The sequence below is a fragment of the Colletotrichum fioriniae genome (assembly GCF_027942845.1).
Source record: "Colletotrichum fioriniae strain IMI 355084 chromosome Unknown scaffold_6, whole genome shotgun sequence".
NCBI classification, from domain to species: domain Eukaryota; kingdom Fungi; phylum Ascomycota; class Sordariomycetes; order Glomerellales; family Glomerellaceae; genus Colletotrichum; species Colletotrichum fioriniae.
The window spans coordinates 1,974,103-1,985,804 of record NW_027076842.1 but is presented as its reverse complement, the minus strand read 5'-3'; the positions used below and the strand labels follow the sequence as shown (position 1 = coordinate 1,985,804).

General features: G+C 55.3%; 5 protein-coding genes across 5 annotated transcripts; 2 read left to right on the top strand and 3 right to left on the bottom strand.

Annotated features, from left to right (window-relative positions):
* Positions 1 to 2,475: 2,475 nt before the first annotated feature.
* On the top strand, positions 2,476 to 3,591 carry N0V96_005945 (uncharacterized protein; the record flags this gene model as incomplete). The annotated part of the gene is made up of 3 exons (XM_053189433.2): positions 2,476 to 2,724; positions 2,902 to 3,480; positions 3,547 to 3,591. 3 exons carry the CDS (start codon positions 2,476 to 2,478, stop codon positions 3,589 to 3,591), a joined length of 873 nt encoding a protein of 290 aa, XP_053052886.2.
* Positions 3,592 to 3,931: 340 nt separating this feature from the next.
* On the bottom strand, positions 3,932 to 5,125 carry LEU5_2 (coenzyme A transporter; the record flags this gene model as incomplete). Its single annotated transcript, XM_053189434.1, has 2 exons — positions 3,932 to 4,882; positions 4,952 to 5,125. 2 exons carry the CDS (start codon positions 5,123 to 5,125, stop codon positions 3,932 to 3,934), a joined length of 1,125 nt encoding a protein of 374 aa, XP_053052887.1.
* A 991-nt stretch (positions 5,126 to 6,116) lies between these two features.
* N0V96_005943 (uncharacterized protein) lies at positions 6,117 to 7,286 on the top strand (the record flags this gene model as incomplete). The annotated part of the gene is made up of 1 exon (XM_053189435.2): positions 6,117 to 7,286. The coding sequence occupies one exon, from the start codon at positions 6,117 to 6,119 to the stop codon at positions 7,284 to 7,286; it is 1,170 nt and encodes a 389-aa protein (XP_053052888.2).
* Positions 7,287 to 7,480: 194 nt separating this feature from the next.
* Positions 7,481 to 8,227, bottom strand: MRP20 (mitochondrial 54S ribosomal protein uL23m; the record flags this gene model as incomplete). Its single annotated transcript, XM_053189436.1, has 2 exons — positions 7,481 to 8,036; positions 8,151 to 8,227. The coding sequence occupies 2 exons, from the start codon at positions 8,225 to 8,227 to the stop codon at positions 7,481 to 7,483; spliced, it is 633 nt and encodes a 210-aa protein (XP_053052889.1).
* A 1,221-nt stretch (positions 8,228 to 9,448) lies between these two features.
* Positions 9,449 to 10,505, bottom strand: N0V96_005941 (uncharacterized protein; the record flags this gene model as incomplete). The annotated part of the gene is made up of 3 exons (XM_053189437.1): positions 9,449 to 9,680; positions 9,743 to 10,244; positions 10,370 to 10,505. 3 exons carry the CDS (start codon positions 10,503 to 10,505, stop codon positions 9,449 to 9,451), a joined length of 870 nt encoding a protein of 289 aa, XP_053052890.1.
* Between the last annotated feature and the right edge of the window lie 1,197 nt (positions 10,506 to 11,702).

Genomic DNA, 11,702 nt, shown 5'->3' with positions numbered 1-11,702 from the left:
GTCTGATGCCATCTTATGAAAAGGGAGAATAGGTATTGATTCAGTCGCGCGATTGCACAATGGGAAGGAAGAAAGTGCGCTTGTCAAGATAAAAGACCTCGAGAGTTGTTCAGTGAGATGAGAGTGAGGATGAAAGAAATGTGCCAGAGAGGTGCTTCCAACATCAGGCTTTTGAATGAATTAAGCTCCCCATAGCAAGAACTACGAGACAAGACCGCAGCCGTATGAGATACTTCTGGTTCCAGTATTCAATACTCTTTCGGCGAATGTCAAAGCCCGGAGAAATGTCGACGAATTGTCGACATCATCACTTGCGCCTCCAACGCTCACCTAGGCCCACTCCAGCTTGACCGACTCCTCAAAAGAGGATCAAGTTACACAATCCCAAGGTAGACGAAAGCAAGTCATCGGGAGACGACCAGCAAGGGTAGGAGTCAAAAGGCAAGACCCCGGCTTGTCCCGGGCGCCTAAGCTTAGAGCTACGCTGCTTTACCTTTGGGTACAGCAAGCTGGCGCAACGCGGTAGTTGACAAGAGAGGAGAAACGGTGACAAGTACATTCGACTCGATGTTGCCGTCAAACTTTGGTGGCACAAGCGAGTTACTAGTACGGACAAGCTTTGATGGGATCGTCCTCGTTTGATGCGCGGTTTTTTCCACACAGATCTCTTCGTTCCTCTCGTATTACGGTTGCTGCGTGACGGCAACGTGCAGAGGGAGTGTCGTGATGCTCATGACATTTGCCAATGGAGCTACAGCTTCTGGCCCCGGAGACGTCTAGAAACGAGGCCTGGCGTCCGTTCTGGCGTTAGTTCCGCATGCCACAGGCTCTCTGCGTGCTTGTTGTGTCACAAACCAATGCGGTCCGCGGGGCGGGAAGATGGCGTGCTATTGTCGGAGCGCCTTCCGATGTTCCCCATTTGCCGCTTGTCATGTCAAGCAAAACGGCAAACAGGACGAGAGCTAGAGAAATCCCATGTTTCAGTCCGAAAAGTCGATTCCGTCATCGACATTCGATAATTCTGTTCTGCGGTAGGAACGCGAAGCCAAGCGTAGCTAGAGCAGGCTAGCTACGTTGGCCATCAGAGACAAGCCCAGGCCCCAAAATGCTGATTGCCTTTGCTCCCAGGAGATGATCGACACGAGTCGTGAGATCTAGATCTCGCACGTGGGGAAGAGGGGGGAGGACAGACCAGGGGGAGACAACCCTCCGGCGAGCCGCATCGGGACCTCGACAGCTTCTCGTTGGCTGGGGGAAGAAGAGCATGCGTTGAGGACATGGATGCAGTTTGCATTTCTGGTTCATCGGATTTGTTCAAATGCTGTCAAGCGTGGGAGCCTTGGATCGGATGAAAGCATCAAGTCGCATGCTGGTGTTGGATCAGCGGCGTCCCTCGCCTCGCCTTGCCCCCTCTGGATTCGCGCTACCGTTGGCTTGACGCACCTTGATTGAGAAAAAGGCCAAAGGCAGTTAAGACGTTTGGGAAAACCCCGCAGTCGGCCGAGAAAAGCTGGCATGAGCTGAGAAAAGGCTGCAGTTGGTGTGCAGTCGAGAAAGCTCGAAAGCAAAACTCAATTACATCGTCGACGCGGTTGATGAGGTGGTATGCGCGTCATGACTTACCGTGCCCAGCCAACTGCCCCTCTCCGCGTACCACTACCCGCAATCGTCGCGAAAGCACATGATTTTGTATTCCCGTACTCCCGTTCTCCTGTACTGATGAGGTACCTTTGTATCTGTCCAGTATAAGGTAGGTAGACACGTACCGCTTCTGCCATTTCCAGGAAAAGGTAGGTACATACCGCATTCTCCCTCAACACATTACGGAAGCTGCGAATCACGATCTCGCGGGATGGCAAGGTCCAGCCAGTTACCCCGCCATGACCCGATTCATGTCTCTCTCTTCCTTCTTCGGCCTGAGCTACATAGGTACCATGTGGCGCCTTGCCTCAAGGCAGCTTTTCAAAGAGCCAAAGGCATGTCATGGATGATGGCTGAGCCTTCTTCCTGCTGCTGCTGCTCCTGATGCTGCTGTGCTTTTGCCCGGCAATTTTTGCCTGGCCAATTCGATTTGGAAAGATCGGAGGAGGGAGGGGCAGCTCCACAGGGGTGGAGGGGGAAACGAGAAAGTTGGGGGTAGGAGGGTGTGGAAAAGGTGGTCAAGCTCGCCGAGAGCTACGGTTCCCGTCAAATGTACCTGCTATGCTCGGAATTCCTTGCTTGCGCGCGACGGAGGCGGCGTTTGATGGTTTAGGTGGTGGGAAGGTCTGTTTCATCCATCGTGATGATAACTAGACCAGCGGCCCTTGGATGAGCTGCCTGGGCACGCGTTCTGTTTTGTTTTCCCTTCCTTCTCGCATTCTTCCTAGTACTTTGTCTACATAGATCTTCCTTTCCAATTGTGGTGTACCAAGTGCCCAATAACTGCAAACGATCGGTGATTCTCGTTCCTGTTGGCAAGCACAAAACTCCAAGATGCCTCACTTTGACGAAAGCAAGGCATACGCCGTCCAGGAGGAAGTATTCTTCGACGACGGCCGCGAAATCGAACTCCTACACTTTGTCTACAGCCAGCCCAATCTCGATGAGATCCGCGGCTCGCCCGAGGGCGTGTTGAAGGCGATTGACGACTTTGGCCGGACCAAGAAATACCTGATGAACGTGGGCGAGGACAAGGGCAAGATTGTGACAGACTTGATCGCCGAGGTCAAGCCCAAGGTAATGGTAAGAGAAAAAGCTTCATTTCTACATGCGGGTTTCCGTCGCAAGTTGAGCAGACTTTGAGATGGAAATCGCACATGCAACCATCCGAACGCTCTTTCTAGCCATGCATGATCTGAACATATCTGAAAACCTTTTCATCCAATCTCGCTCTCTCTCATCTCTAACACCCACCAACAGGTCGAATTAGGAGGCTACGTAGGCTACTCCTGCATCCTCTTCGGCGCCGCCGTGCGCAAAGCCTCCCCGGGAGGCGGAGCGCAATACTTCTCCCTCGAGCGCAACCCCGAATTCGCCGCCGTCATCGGCTCCCTCGTCGACCTCGCCGGCCTCACCGACACGGTCAAAGTCGTCGTCGGCCCCAGCGACGCCTCCATCGCCCGGCTGCACTCCGTCGGCGCCTTTTCCAAAATCGACCTCATGTTCCTGGACCACTACAAACCCGCCTACACCACGGACCTCAAACTCGCCGAACAACTAAGCCTCGTCGGCCCCGGTTCCGTCCTCGCCGCCGACAACGTCATCAAGCCGGGCAACCCCCCTTACCTCGAGTACGTCCGCAGCTCGGTGGCTGAGAAGCGCGCCGCGGCGAAAGACGTCGGCGCCGCGAGGAAGGCGGCCGGGTGGCATGACGAGCGCACGGCGAAGCAGTACGAGAAGCGGGAGGGTGAGGAGAGGTTGGACCTGTCGCGCATCGGGAACCCGAATCTGCGATATGAGAGCAAGCTCATCAACAGCTTTGAGCCGACTGGTGTGCCTGTAAGTTCTCGGTCTCTGGATTGACTGCTCTCGCTTATATCAGTGCTGACAAAAATCTCTCGCTAGGATGGTGTTGAGATTACAAGATGTGTTGGTGAGGAGAAGGAATGAGTTTACGAATTACGAGCTTAGAATACCATGCCCCTACGTTGTCTCAGTCACATCAAATAAAGCGATTCAAAACCTCCCATCTTCCACATCGCGCAATGAAGTCAAGGTATTGGCGTGTAGCGCAATAAATCCATAAATGGATTGGATGATTGGCATGTGCAGAACAGCCGCCATTCTAGTGCTCCTTCTTACTCCTTTGGTTTGGTCCCAAGAGAACTGCTCCTCTAGCCCGCGTATTTCATGAAAAAGAAAGAAAATTCTCCCAAAAAATGCTTGTTTGTCCCAGTGTTCCAACAACGCCAAACTCAAACAGCAACCCATACAACAGAGGATAGACAGTCTAAATTCCCAGCCAGATCTTGGATCTCTCGTACGTGTAAAAGGCGACAGCTGCCATGGGCACAACCTTGACGTAGCCAATAGTCAAGCCTACGAAGAACCCCTGCATACCCCTCTCCCGGAAAATCATGGCGGCCGTCTCCCCGATTCGCAGTCGGTGGCCGTCGCCTACGGCACCGCCGACCTGCATTCTCCGGCGAATGACCTCCAAGGGGTACGATGCAGTCTGGGAGATGAGGCCGGCAACACCACCGGCGAGCAGTTCGGCCCACGATCGCAGCGGTGTGGGCTTGCCCGCAGGCAAGTTCTCGGGCCGCGGAAGCGTTGTCCATTTTGCGAGCTTGGGGTGGCGGAGGACGTCACCGGCCGTGTCGTGCGTCAAGAAGGACATGCCGGCGTAAGGAAGCATGCCCAGCATGGTCGGGGTGAAGCCTCTGTAAAAGTTGATCAGACCCGAGCGTGGGGCAACGGCGGTGACGGCGGAGGCGGCCGCCTCAGTTGCCGAGGTGCCGGCTGCTTGCGAGGCGGGGGACGTCCGCACAAAACGCTCGTTGTAGATCCGCCGGCAAATCGCGGATAACGAGGAACCGCCGTGTTTTGTCTCAAACGCTAACCGGACCCGAATGACCTCCAAGGGATATGTGAAAAAGACGGATGTGATGCCCGCCAGGGAGCCGCTGATAAGACGGCGCCAGGGCGTCTCTTGATCTTGCCTCCTGATAATCATGGAGCGGATCTGCTCGTATGCAAGAAACTTAATTCCGGCGTAGGGGAAGATTCGGAGGAGGGTGGCCGAATGCCCTCTGTACAACCCCGTGAAGCCTTCGTGGGAGCGAATATCCTTCATTGCCGTCACGACACCGAACCACGACCCAGTGTACTTTGCGAATTGCGGACTGCTCGCCTGGAACAGAATCTTGACTCGGTCAAGAGGTGCGACAACCGTCTTTGCCTGTGGTACAAATCTGCGTCAGCATGACGGATATCCTCTCTACGCCGATTCGTTCCTATTGCTACTTACAGCACATCCTGCCAGGCCTCCCGCGACACCGGAACGCCAGACATAGTCGAACGTCCGCGTCTGCTTCCTCACGGCTACCGTCTCGTCGTCGTCGGTAGGGCACACGGGAGGGGCCCTCGTGTCTGGCTTCGCTCGCGCAGCATTTCGTTGGTTGTTTGGTGCTACCTCCGACATGGAGGCATGTTCCAGCAGCGCTGACGGCATCACCTAGTCAGCGCAACCCCGCGAGCGCGCTCTTTCGCTTTGGCTGTTTGTGAGGTTGTTGGGCCCGGCGTTACTCGAGAAGCATTCCGCAAGTCGTTCTTTCGAGAGATGTGTGTTTCTAGGTTTTCGGGGTCAAAGATTCGAAGACTGATAAAGAAAGATTAAAAGGAGCCCGACGTACGAGCTGGCACGCGAGGAGGGTAAGGATCGTGGGGGAGAGTGGTGATCGTGGAGAAGGTTCAAGGAGGCAGAGTGCGGGAAGGGAAGGGAAGGGTCTAAAGCCGAAATGCGACGGGGCGGGACGTCATAAAGGCGAGATTTTAAAAAGGCTCCTTCTCATTGCACAAAACTGTTGCTCTACGGGGGAGGAGCGTGGCGCACGAGCGGTAAATTGGGGGTTGCCCGCTGAGAGTTCTAGTACGGAGTACAGGGGTCTGGGCCACGAGCCGAAGATTGCCGAGCGACGACGCGGGCGGATGGTCATTTTCAACTTCTTGACCTCTCCAGCGAGCTGTCTCTCCAGGATCTTCTCTGCTTTTACTCACTTCCGGTCCGGGGTTAGACCTTTGATACCCACGATACCTCCGCTGTTTCACTCCATGTGGGCAGTCAAATCGGGGACTGACCGCAAAAACTTTTCTCACACACAGAAACTAACTAACACACCAGACCGCTTGTCCAAGGGGAAACCACACCAACGCAGGAGGGCCTCGGTAGGATTGGGGACTACAAGCACCGGACTATTTTCTCCCACGGCCACCACAGTCAAGCCCCCACCCGGGTCCGGTCGAGGGGCACTTGGACTGCGCCGGGCCTCAAATCAAGCCTCCGGGGAAGACGCCCCGGGTCAAAGCCACAGGGGCAAGGCACGCTGGTCCTGGTTATACTAAGGTGAAGAATGAGAAGAAGATACGATTCTAGTCATGACCTCTACTAGTCTTCCATCAAAGTCCTCCCAGGCATGCTCGTCGCCGAGATGCATCTTGTTCCAAATAAAGACCGCTCCGTGTGTCTCGTCGATATCCCCGCCTCGTTAGAGGAGAGCCAGCTCTTACCGGACCAAGGTGCCGAGACAATAGGACAACCACCACAGAGACGGCTCCTCTCGGTCGACCCCGTCTCCGCGCCATTTACACTACCAGAGCCCCGGGACCCTCAAACCAACAACCAGACGCCGGCCAGCCAACTCGCAGACCTCATGATCGAGGCGGCGGTGAAAGTCGCCCTCAATACGCTAAGACGGGGCTACGACGCGCCGTTTTGTCTTCCTCGTGTAACGGGCGGCGGGAGCAGCAGCAACGTCAGCACCGCCGGTCGTGAAAGCAGCGTAAGCCCGCAGGATCATCCCGCACGCAAACGTAACGGCGACAATGCTGCCGCTGCCACTACCGCTGTCGCTTCTGGGCAGGCTGCGGCTGCGGCTGCGGCGCACTTTATCCCCCAAGAATCTACGTACCTGAACGGCTCGATCCAGGAGACTAGAGAATCATTCCTCTCGACGGCGCCCAAGTTTGACCTCATCGTCATGGACCCTCCCTGGCCGAACAAGTCCGCGAGAAGAAAGAAGAAGACGACTGGCGGCTACGACACCGTCTACGGTCTCAAGGAGACGCGCGCGCTGCTGGGTCGAATCCCCGTCGCCGCCCATCTCGCGGACGGCGGTCTCGTCGCTGTCTGGGTGACGAACAAGGCGACGCTGGTAGACTTGCTCACCTCGCCCAAGGGCGTCCTCGCGTCGTGGGGCCTCGAAGTCGCTGCCGAGTGGCAATGGGTCAAGATTACGTCGCAAGGCGATGCCATCTTTGACACGGAATCTGCGTGGAGGAAACCCTGGGAGAGGCTCATCGTCGCGAGGAAACGGGGTGACAATATAAAGGTGCCCGGGAGGGTCATTGCCGCGGTCCCTGACGTTCACTCGCGGAAGCCAAATCTCCGCTGCATGTTTGACGACCTGCTGCCCCGAGGATATCGCGGCCTAGAGGTGTTTGCGCGTAATCTGACTGCTGGCTGGTGGGGATGGGGCAACGAAGCTCTTCGCTTTCAAGAGTCCCATCACTGGGTCACATCATCTGAAGAATCGAGGCAGAGCGTGACTGAGAAATCCGAACCCAAAGATACCAAAACCAATTGACACTTTTTCTCTATCTCATGTCGTCCTTGTTGTGTATTGTACAAGACATGCCGATCCGCATGCTCACTATGGTTCTTTCGATTTTTGTACACGTGAATATCTCTCACCCTTCCTGTCGCTGCCCCCTCATCCATGAACTTCCCCGACGGGAGAAAGAAAAAAAATAAGACTCATTTTCTCCATTTTCTCCACGATCATTTCGGTTGTCTCTTGATCCACCGCCAGTTCTTCTTGCCCTTCTTCTTCTTGGGCGGATCCCACTTGCTATCCAGCTCAACCTCCTTCGTACCCTGATCCCACTTGCCAGACGCCGCCCCGCGCAAGATCCTGCCGGCCTGCTTGCGCAAAAACTTCCTCTCGGCGCTCTCCTTGTCCTTGCTCGGGTACGCCAGCTTGCCGAGCTGCTTGCGGATGTCGCCGCGGTACTGCTCGCGCGAGACGCTCTCGCGCGCCTCCCACAGCTTCTTGTTCCAAGGCTCGAGGTCCGCGGGCGGGGAAGGCCAGACGAAGGGTTTCGTCAGCTGCACCGTCATGACCTTGGTGCTCTGCGGGCGGAAGTAGCCGGAGCCCGTCGACCGCCGTTCGATGGCCGACTGCTTGACTTGCGAGCGCACCGCCGTCGTCTCGACGTTGTAGAGGTTCCAGAGGTAGTCGCGGATGTCGAACTTTGTAAAGGTCAGGGGCACGTTGAAGGTGGCCATGTTGGCTGGAGATTTGTCCTTGCGGACAAAGGTGACGACATGGTTCGGCCTGGAGGAGAAAGGTCAGCTTTCTATGATCGATAACTTCGAGGTAAGTGGCGCCAAAGGGGGAAGGGAGGTGATCTCGGGTGAAGGTATCTGTGCTTTGGGAAAGTGAACATACAAATACACTGCCTTCGTTCCAAGCTTGAAGGATGCCGGCCCTTGGCGGGCTACCGCTTGTGCCAATGCCTCCGCCATCTTGTCGTCGTTGGTTTGGCTGAGCTTAATCGACCGTGGAGCTTCTGCGATGCGAGAATCCAAAAAGTTGACCGTCAGGATTGATCTGATTGCTGATTGGTTGAGTCGGGGTCACGTATTTCCGCTCTCTCTAGTGGGTCCAGATTTGCTGGTGCCGGGCGTACCTAGGTGCGGGAAAATTGGGTCACCGATAGCTCCCTCAAGGTGTCCCCACAGGAGGTCAATACCACTTCCGACCGGGTCTGCTCCCCGGGCCTTGACTTCTCGGCTTCAGGTCCAATGGACCCCTTAGCTTGATCCCAAGCATCATCAGTCAAATGGGAAATCTAATGAGTGGCAGACAAAGTATATCAACTCATGTTTCTTCTTGCGAGCTTATTACCCAGTTGTATAGCCCGGCAGAAACGGCAAGGATGTGTTGCTTGTGTGTCAAGCAGAGGTGGAGTCAAGGCATGTCACGCGACGTCCTGCGATGCGTAGATCTCGGACTCCGAAAGTTTGAGCCGGACAGCTCGATACTCGCTCTCGCCAATTCAGTAATTAGTACTGCCAATAAAGTAATCCATCATGAGAATCAGCCGAGCTGCTCCCCTCATATTTACAAACAAAGACGAACGTTGAGTCCAAGCCACCTCGGTCCAAGATAGCTTCGACCGCATCGAGATGTGTAGGACAGGACATGAAGATCATTGGACTACTTTGTACACACACCTACAATATCCGATGTTTTACCTGGCACGAGAAAGCAGCCGGTGAGGCAAGAGGCAGTGCCCATCAAGGAATGGCCTTGTCCGTCAGAGCTCCAACCCCAGATTCCAAGACCAGACGGGTTATGTAAGGCCGCGCACAAACCTGAGTCTAATCTCCACTGGTTTATGAGGGGAATTGGAAGCACCAACGCTGGTGGGTTTTTGGCATTCCCCCCCCTCCCTCGTTGCGATGCCATTCTAGCACATTGAGAAGGCATGTACGACTACCGTGGGACATGGAGTCGACTGCAAGTGGACTAGTGACTCAAATTCGACTCACATATGGTAGACTGCACAATTTGTTTCCCACAAGGAGTAAAATTGGATTGTACTAATAAACACAGCATTGCTAGCAATATGGAGACGCAACTATCCCGTACACATCTGGAAGGCTTTTCCCGTCCTTCTTACAGATCTTCATGAATCATGATGAACTTTTACCATCCATCTATCATGGCTATTGGTGTCTGACTTAAACATCAAGGCCGTCAACAACCACACCCTTGTTCCAGGTCCAGTTCATGTAGCGAGCGGTCTCCTCGGCCGAAGCGTCGTCGACGAGGGCGCTAATAAGGTACAGAGCGGCATCGATACCGGCGCTGACTCCAGCGGCGGTAATGACGCGGAGGCCGCCGAGGCGCATCGCGGCACGGCGGGTAATGGACTCGCGGCGGCCGGAGCTCTTGAAGGACATGCTGCCCTTTCTATTTCAAAGAGTTAGTTTTACTCGTAGCACTAAAGATGGGGTGTAGGTCTGGCCACGTACCTAGCGTTAGAGGGTCGGCGACCGGAGTCGGACTTGCGGCGGACGTAGGGGTTCTCGTCCTCATCTCCGAGCTCGAAGCGGAGGTTGTTGACGACGTAGCGGGCATCGTCAATGACATCAGTTCTCTCAGTGAGGTTGCGGGTAGCGGCCTCGCTGCAAAGGATTTCGAACTTGGTAATGTAGTCTGAGTGGGTAGTGGCAGAGAGGCCAGCGAGGACACCCTGCTTGGCAAGGAAGAGAGAACCGGTGCAGATGGAGAGGAGGGTACGCTCGTGGGAGGGGTCCTTCTGCTGCAGCTCAGAGAAGGCCTGGATGAGAGGAAGGGGCTCGGCGTTGTTCTTGAGAATGTTCTCACTGTCGCCGCCAACAATGACGAGAACGTCAAAGTCGCTGAGGCGCTCATAGGCCTCCTTGAAGGGGATTTGGGTGCCAATTGTAACACCAGAGTCGGAGACGACCTTGGGCTCTGCGGCCGCAATGGTACACTCGAAGGCCTTGGAGTCTGCGGGGTTGGGTACTGATTAGCATGGCTGCATCACAGCGGCGTGCGTGGCGGAAGGAGCGGGGAAGGCAGTGAGGAGGAGCTGCCCAGAAGCTTCCAGGAAGGTAAATAAGGTAGGTACTCACTCTTGTCCTTCTGGTCATGAAGGGCAGTAGACAAAGCCTCCATGGGGCCTGCCATGTCAAGAAGGTCGAAGTTGGGTTGCAGGGCGAACAGAACCTCAATGGGCTCGTCCGCCACTGCAGAGCTCTTGTTTGCCATCGTGCCGGTTGTTAATGGGGTGGTTCAAGGGGGGAAGAGTAAGTAATACAGCTTGTGCTAGCTGTAGGGTTGTGTTGGAGTAATTGGGGTACCGAGATGAGTTCTCGGAGAAGGTCGTTGCTTGGAATTGGCGATTGATTGATGAGATTGGGATGTTCGTTGGTGATGATGGAAGAAGAAGAGGAAGTGGAAGTGGAAGGAGAAGAGGGAAGCTCTGAGCTATTTGGATGGAAGGAGGGAGGGGAAGGAAGTAATAAGGGTCGAGTCATCTGGTCAAAGGTGGTCAAAGGAGGGGTTGGCAGTTGCACCACCAACCGACCAGACCTTTTCTTCTCCTTGCCTCGTTACGGTTTACCTGACCTTAGGTTAGCTGACTTCCGGAATGTCTACCTCCTCACGCATCACCTTGAGGTGGACGTTGAGGTACCTCTTCTCGTGGTATGTCCCCTTCCCCCCTTGGATCTGCGCAGTTGGCCGGCTTCAAACCAAAGCAACCCCTCCTGCCCACGCGTGCTACCTACGGTACGCTTGCCCTCGTCCAGCTCAGCTGAGTCAACTGGCCATTGAGTGACTGATCAGGTGCGTTTCTGGAAAAGGCCACAACCCACAACAGCTTCAAGTGGTCCAATGGCCCCACTGTCTCCCGTACGTTTTCTGGGGTCGGGTGCATCGGTGGCCCACGGTGCATGGCGCTCTTTCGCGGATTGCGGGGTTAGTCTCCCCGTGAGGTCACTGGTGGGTCCCGGTACATGCCTGCAGGGCACCCGGAACACCGAGATCCAAGTATCTCCACTTTGAACTCTCTTTTCTTGCGGCGTCGCCCGCCCTTGGAGGTGTCGCACTGGCAATGAATTGAGCCCTGCGAGTTGCGACAGAGCACTGTGAGACCTAGCAGGTAATGCCCCACAGCAAGACTAAGCGAGACCAACCACAAGCTGTGCTGCAAAGCTGTTTGGCCGTGTCCTGCCGAGCAGTGGTCTTTCGTCAGGCCCCTCCCATGCCTTGTAGCGTGCCGTCCAATGATCCAACCTATCTTATCGGCCTTCTACAGCGTTCCCGGCCTTGTTCGAGAGAGGGTCCCCAGCAAAGCTTGTACCTTGCATCAGCAGATTCCGTTGCCGTTGCCTGACAGTTGCATGATCTCGACTTACCCACCTGCGCCCACAGACGGACCTTGCCTTGCTTTTTCCACAAGCG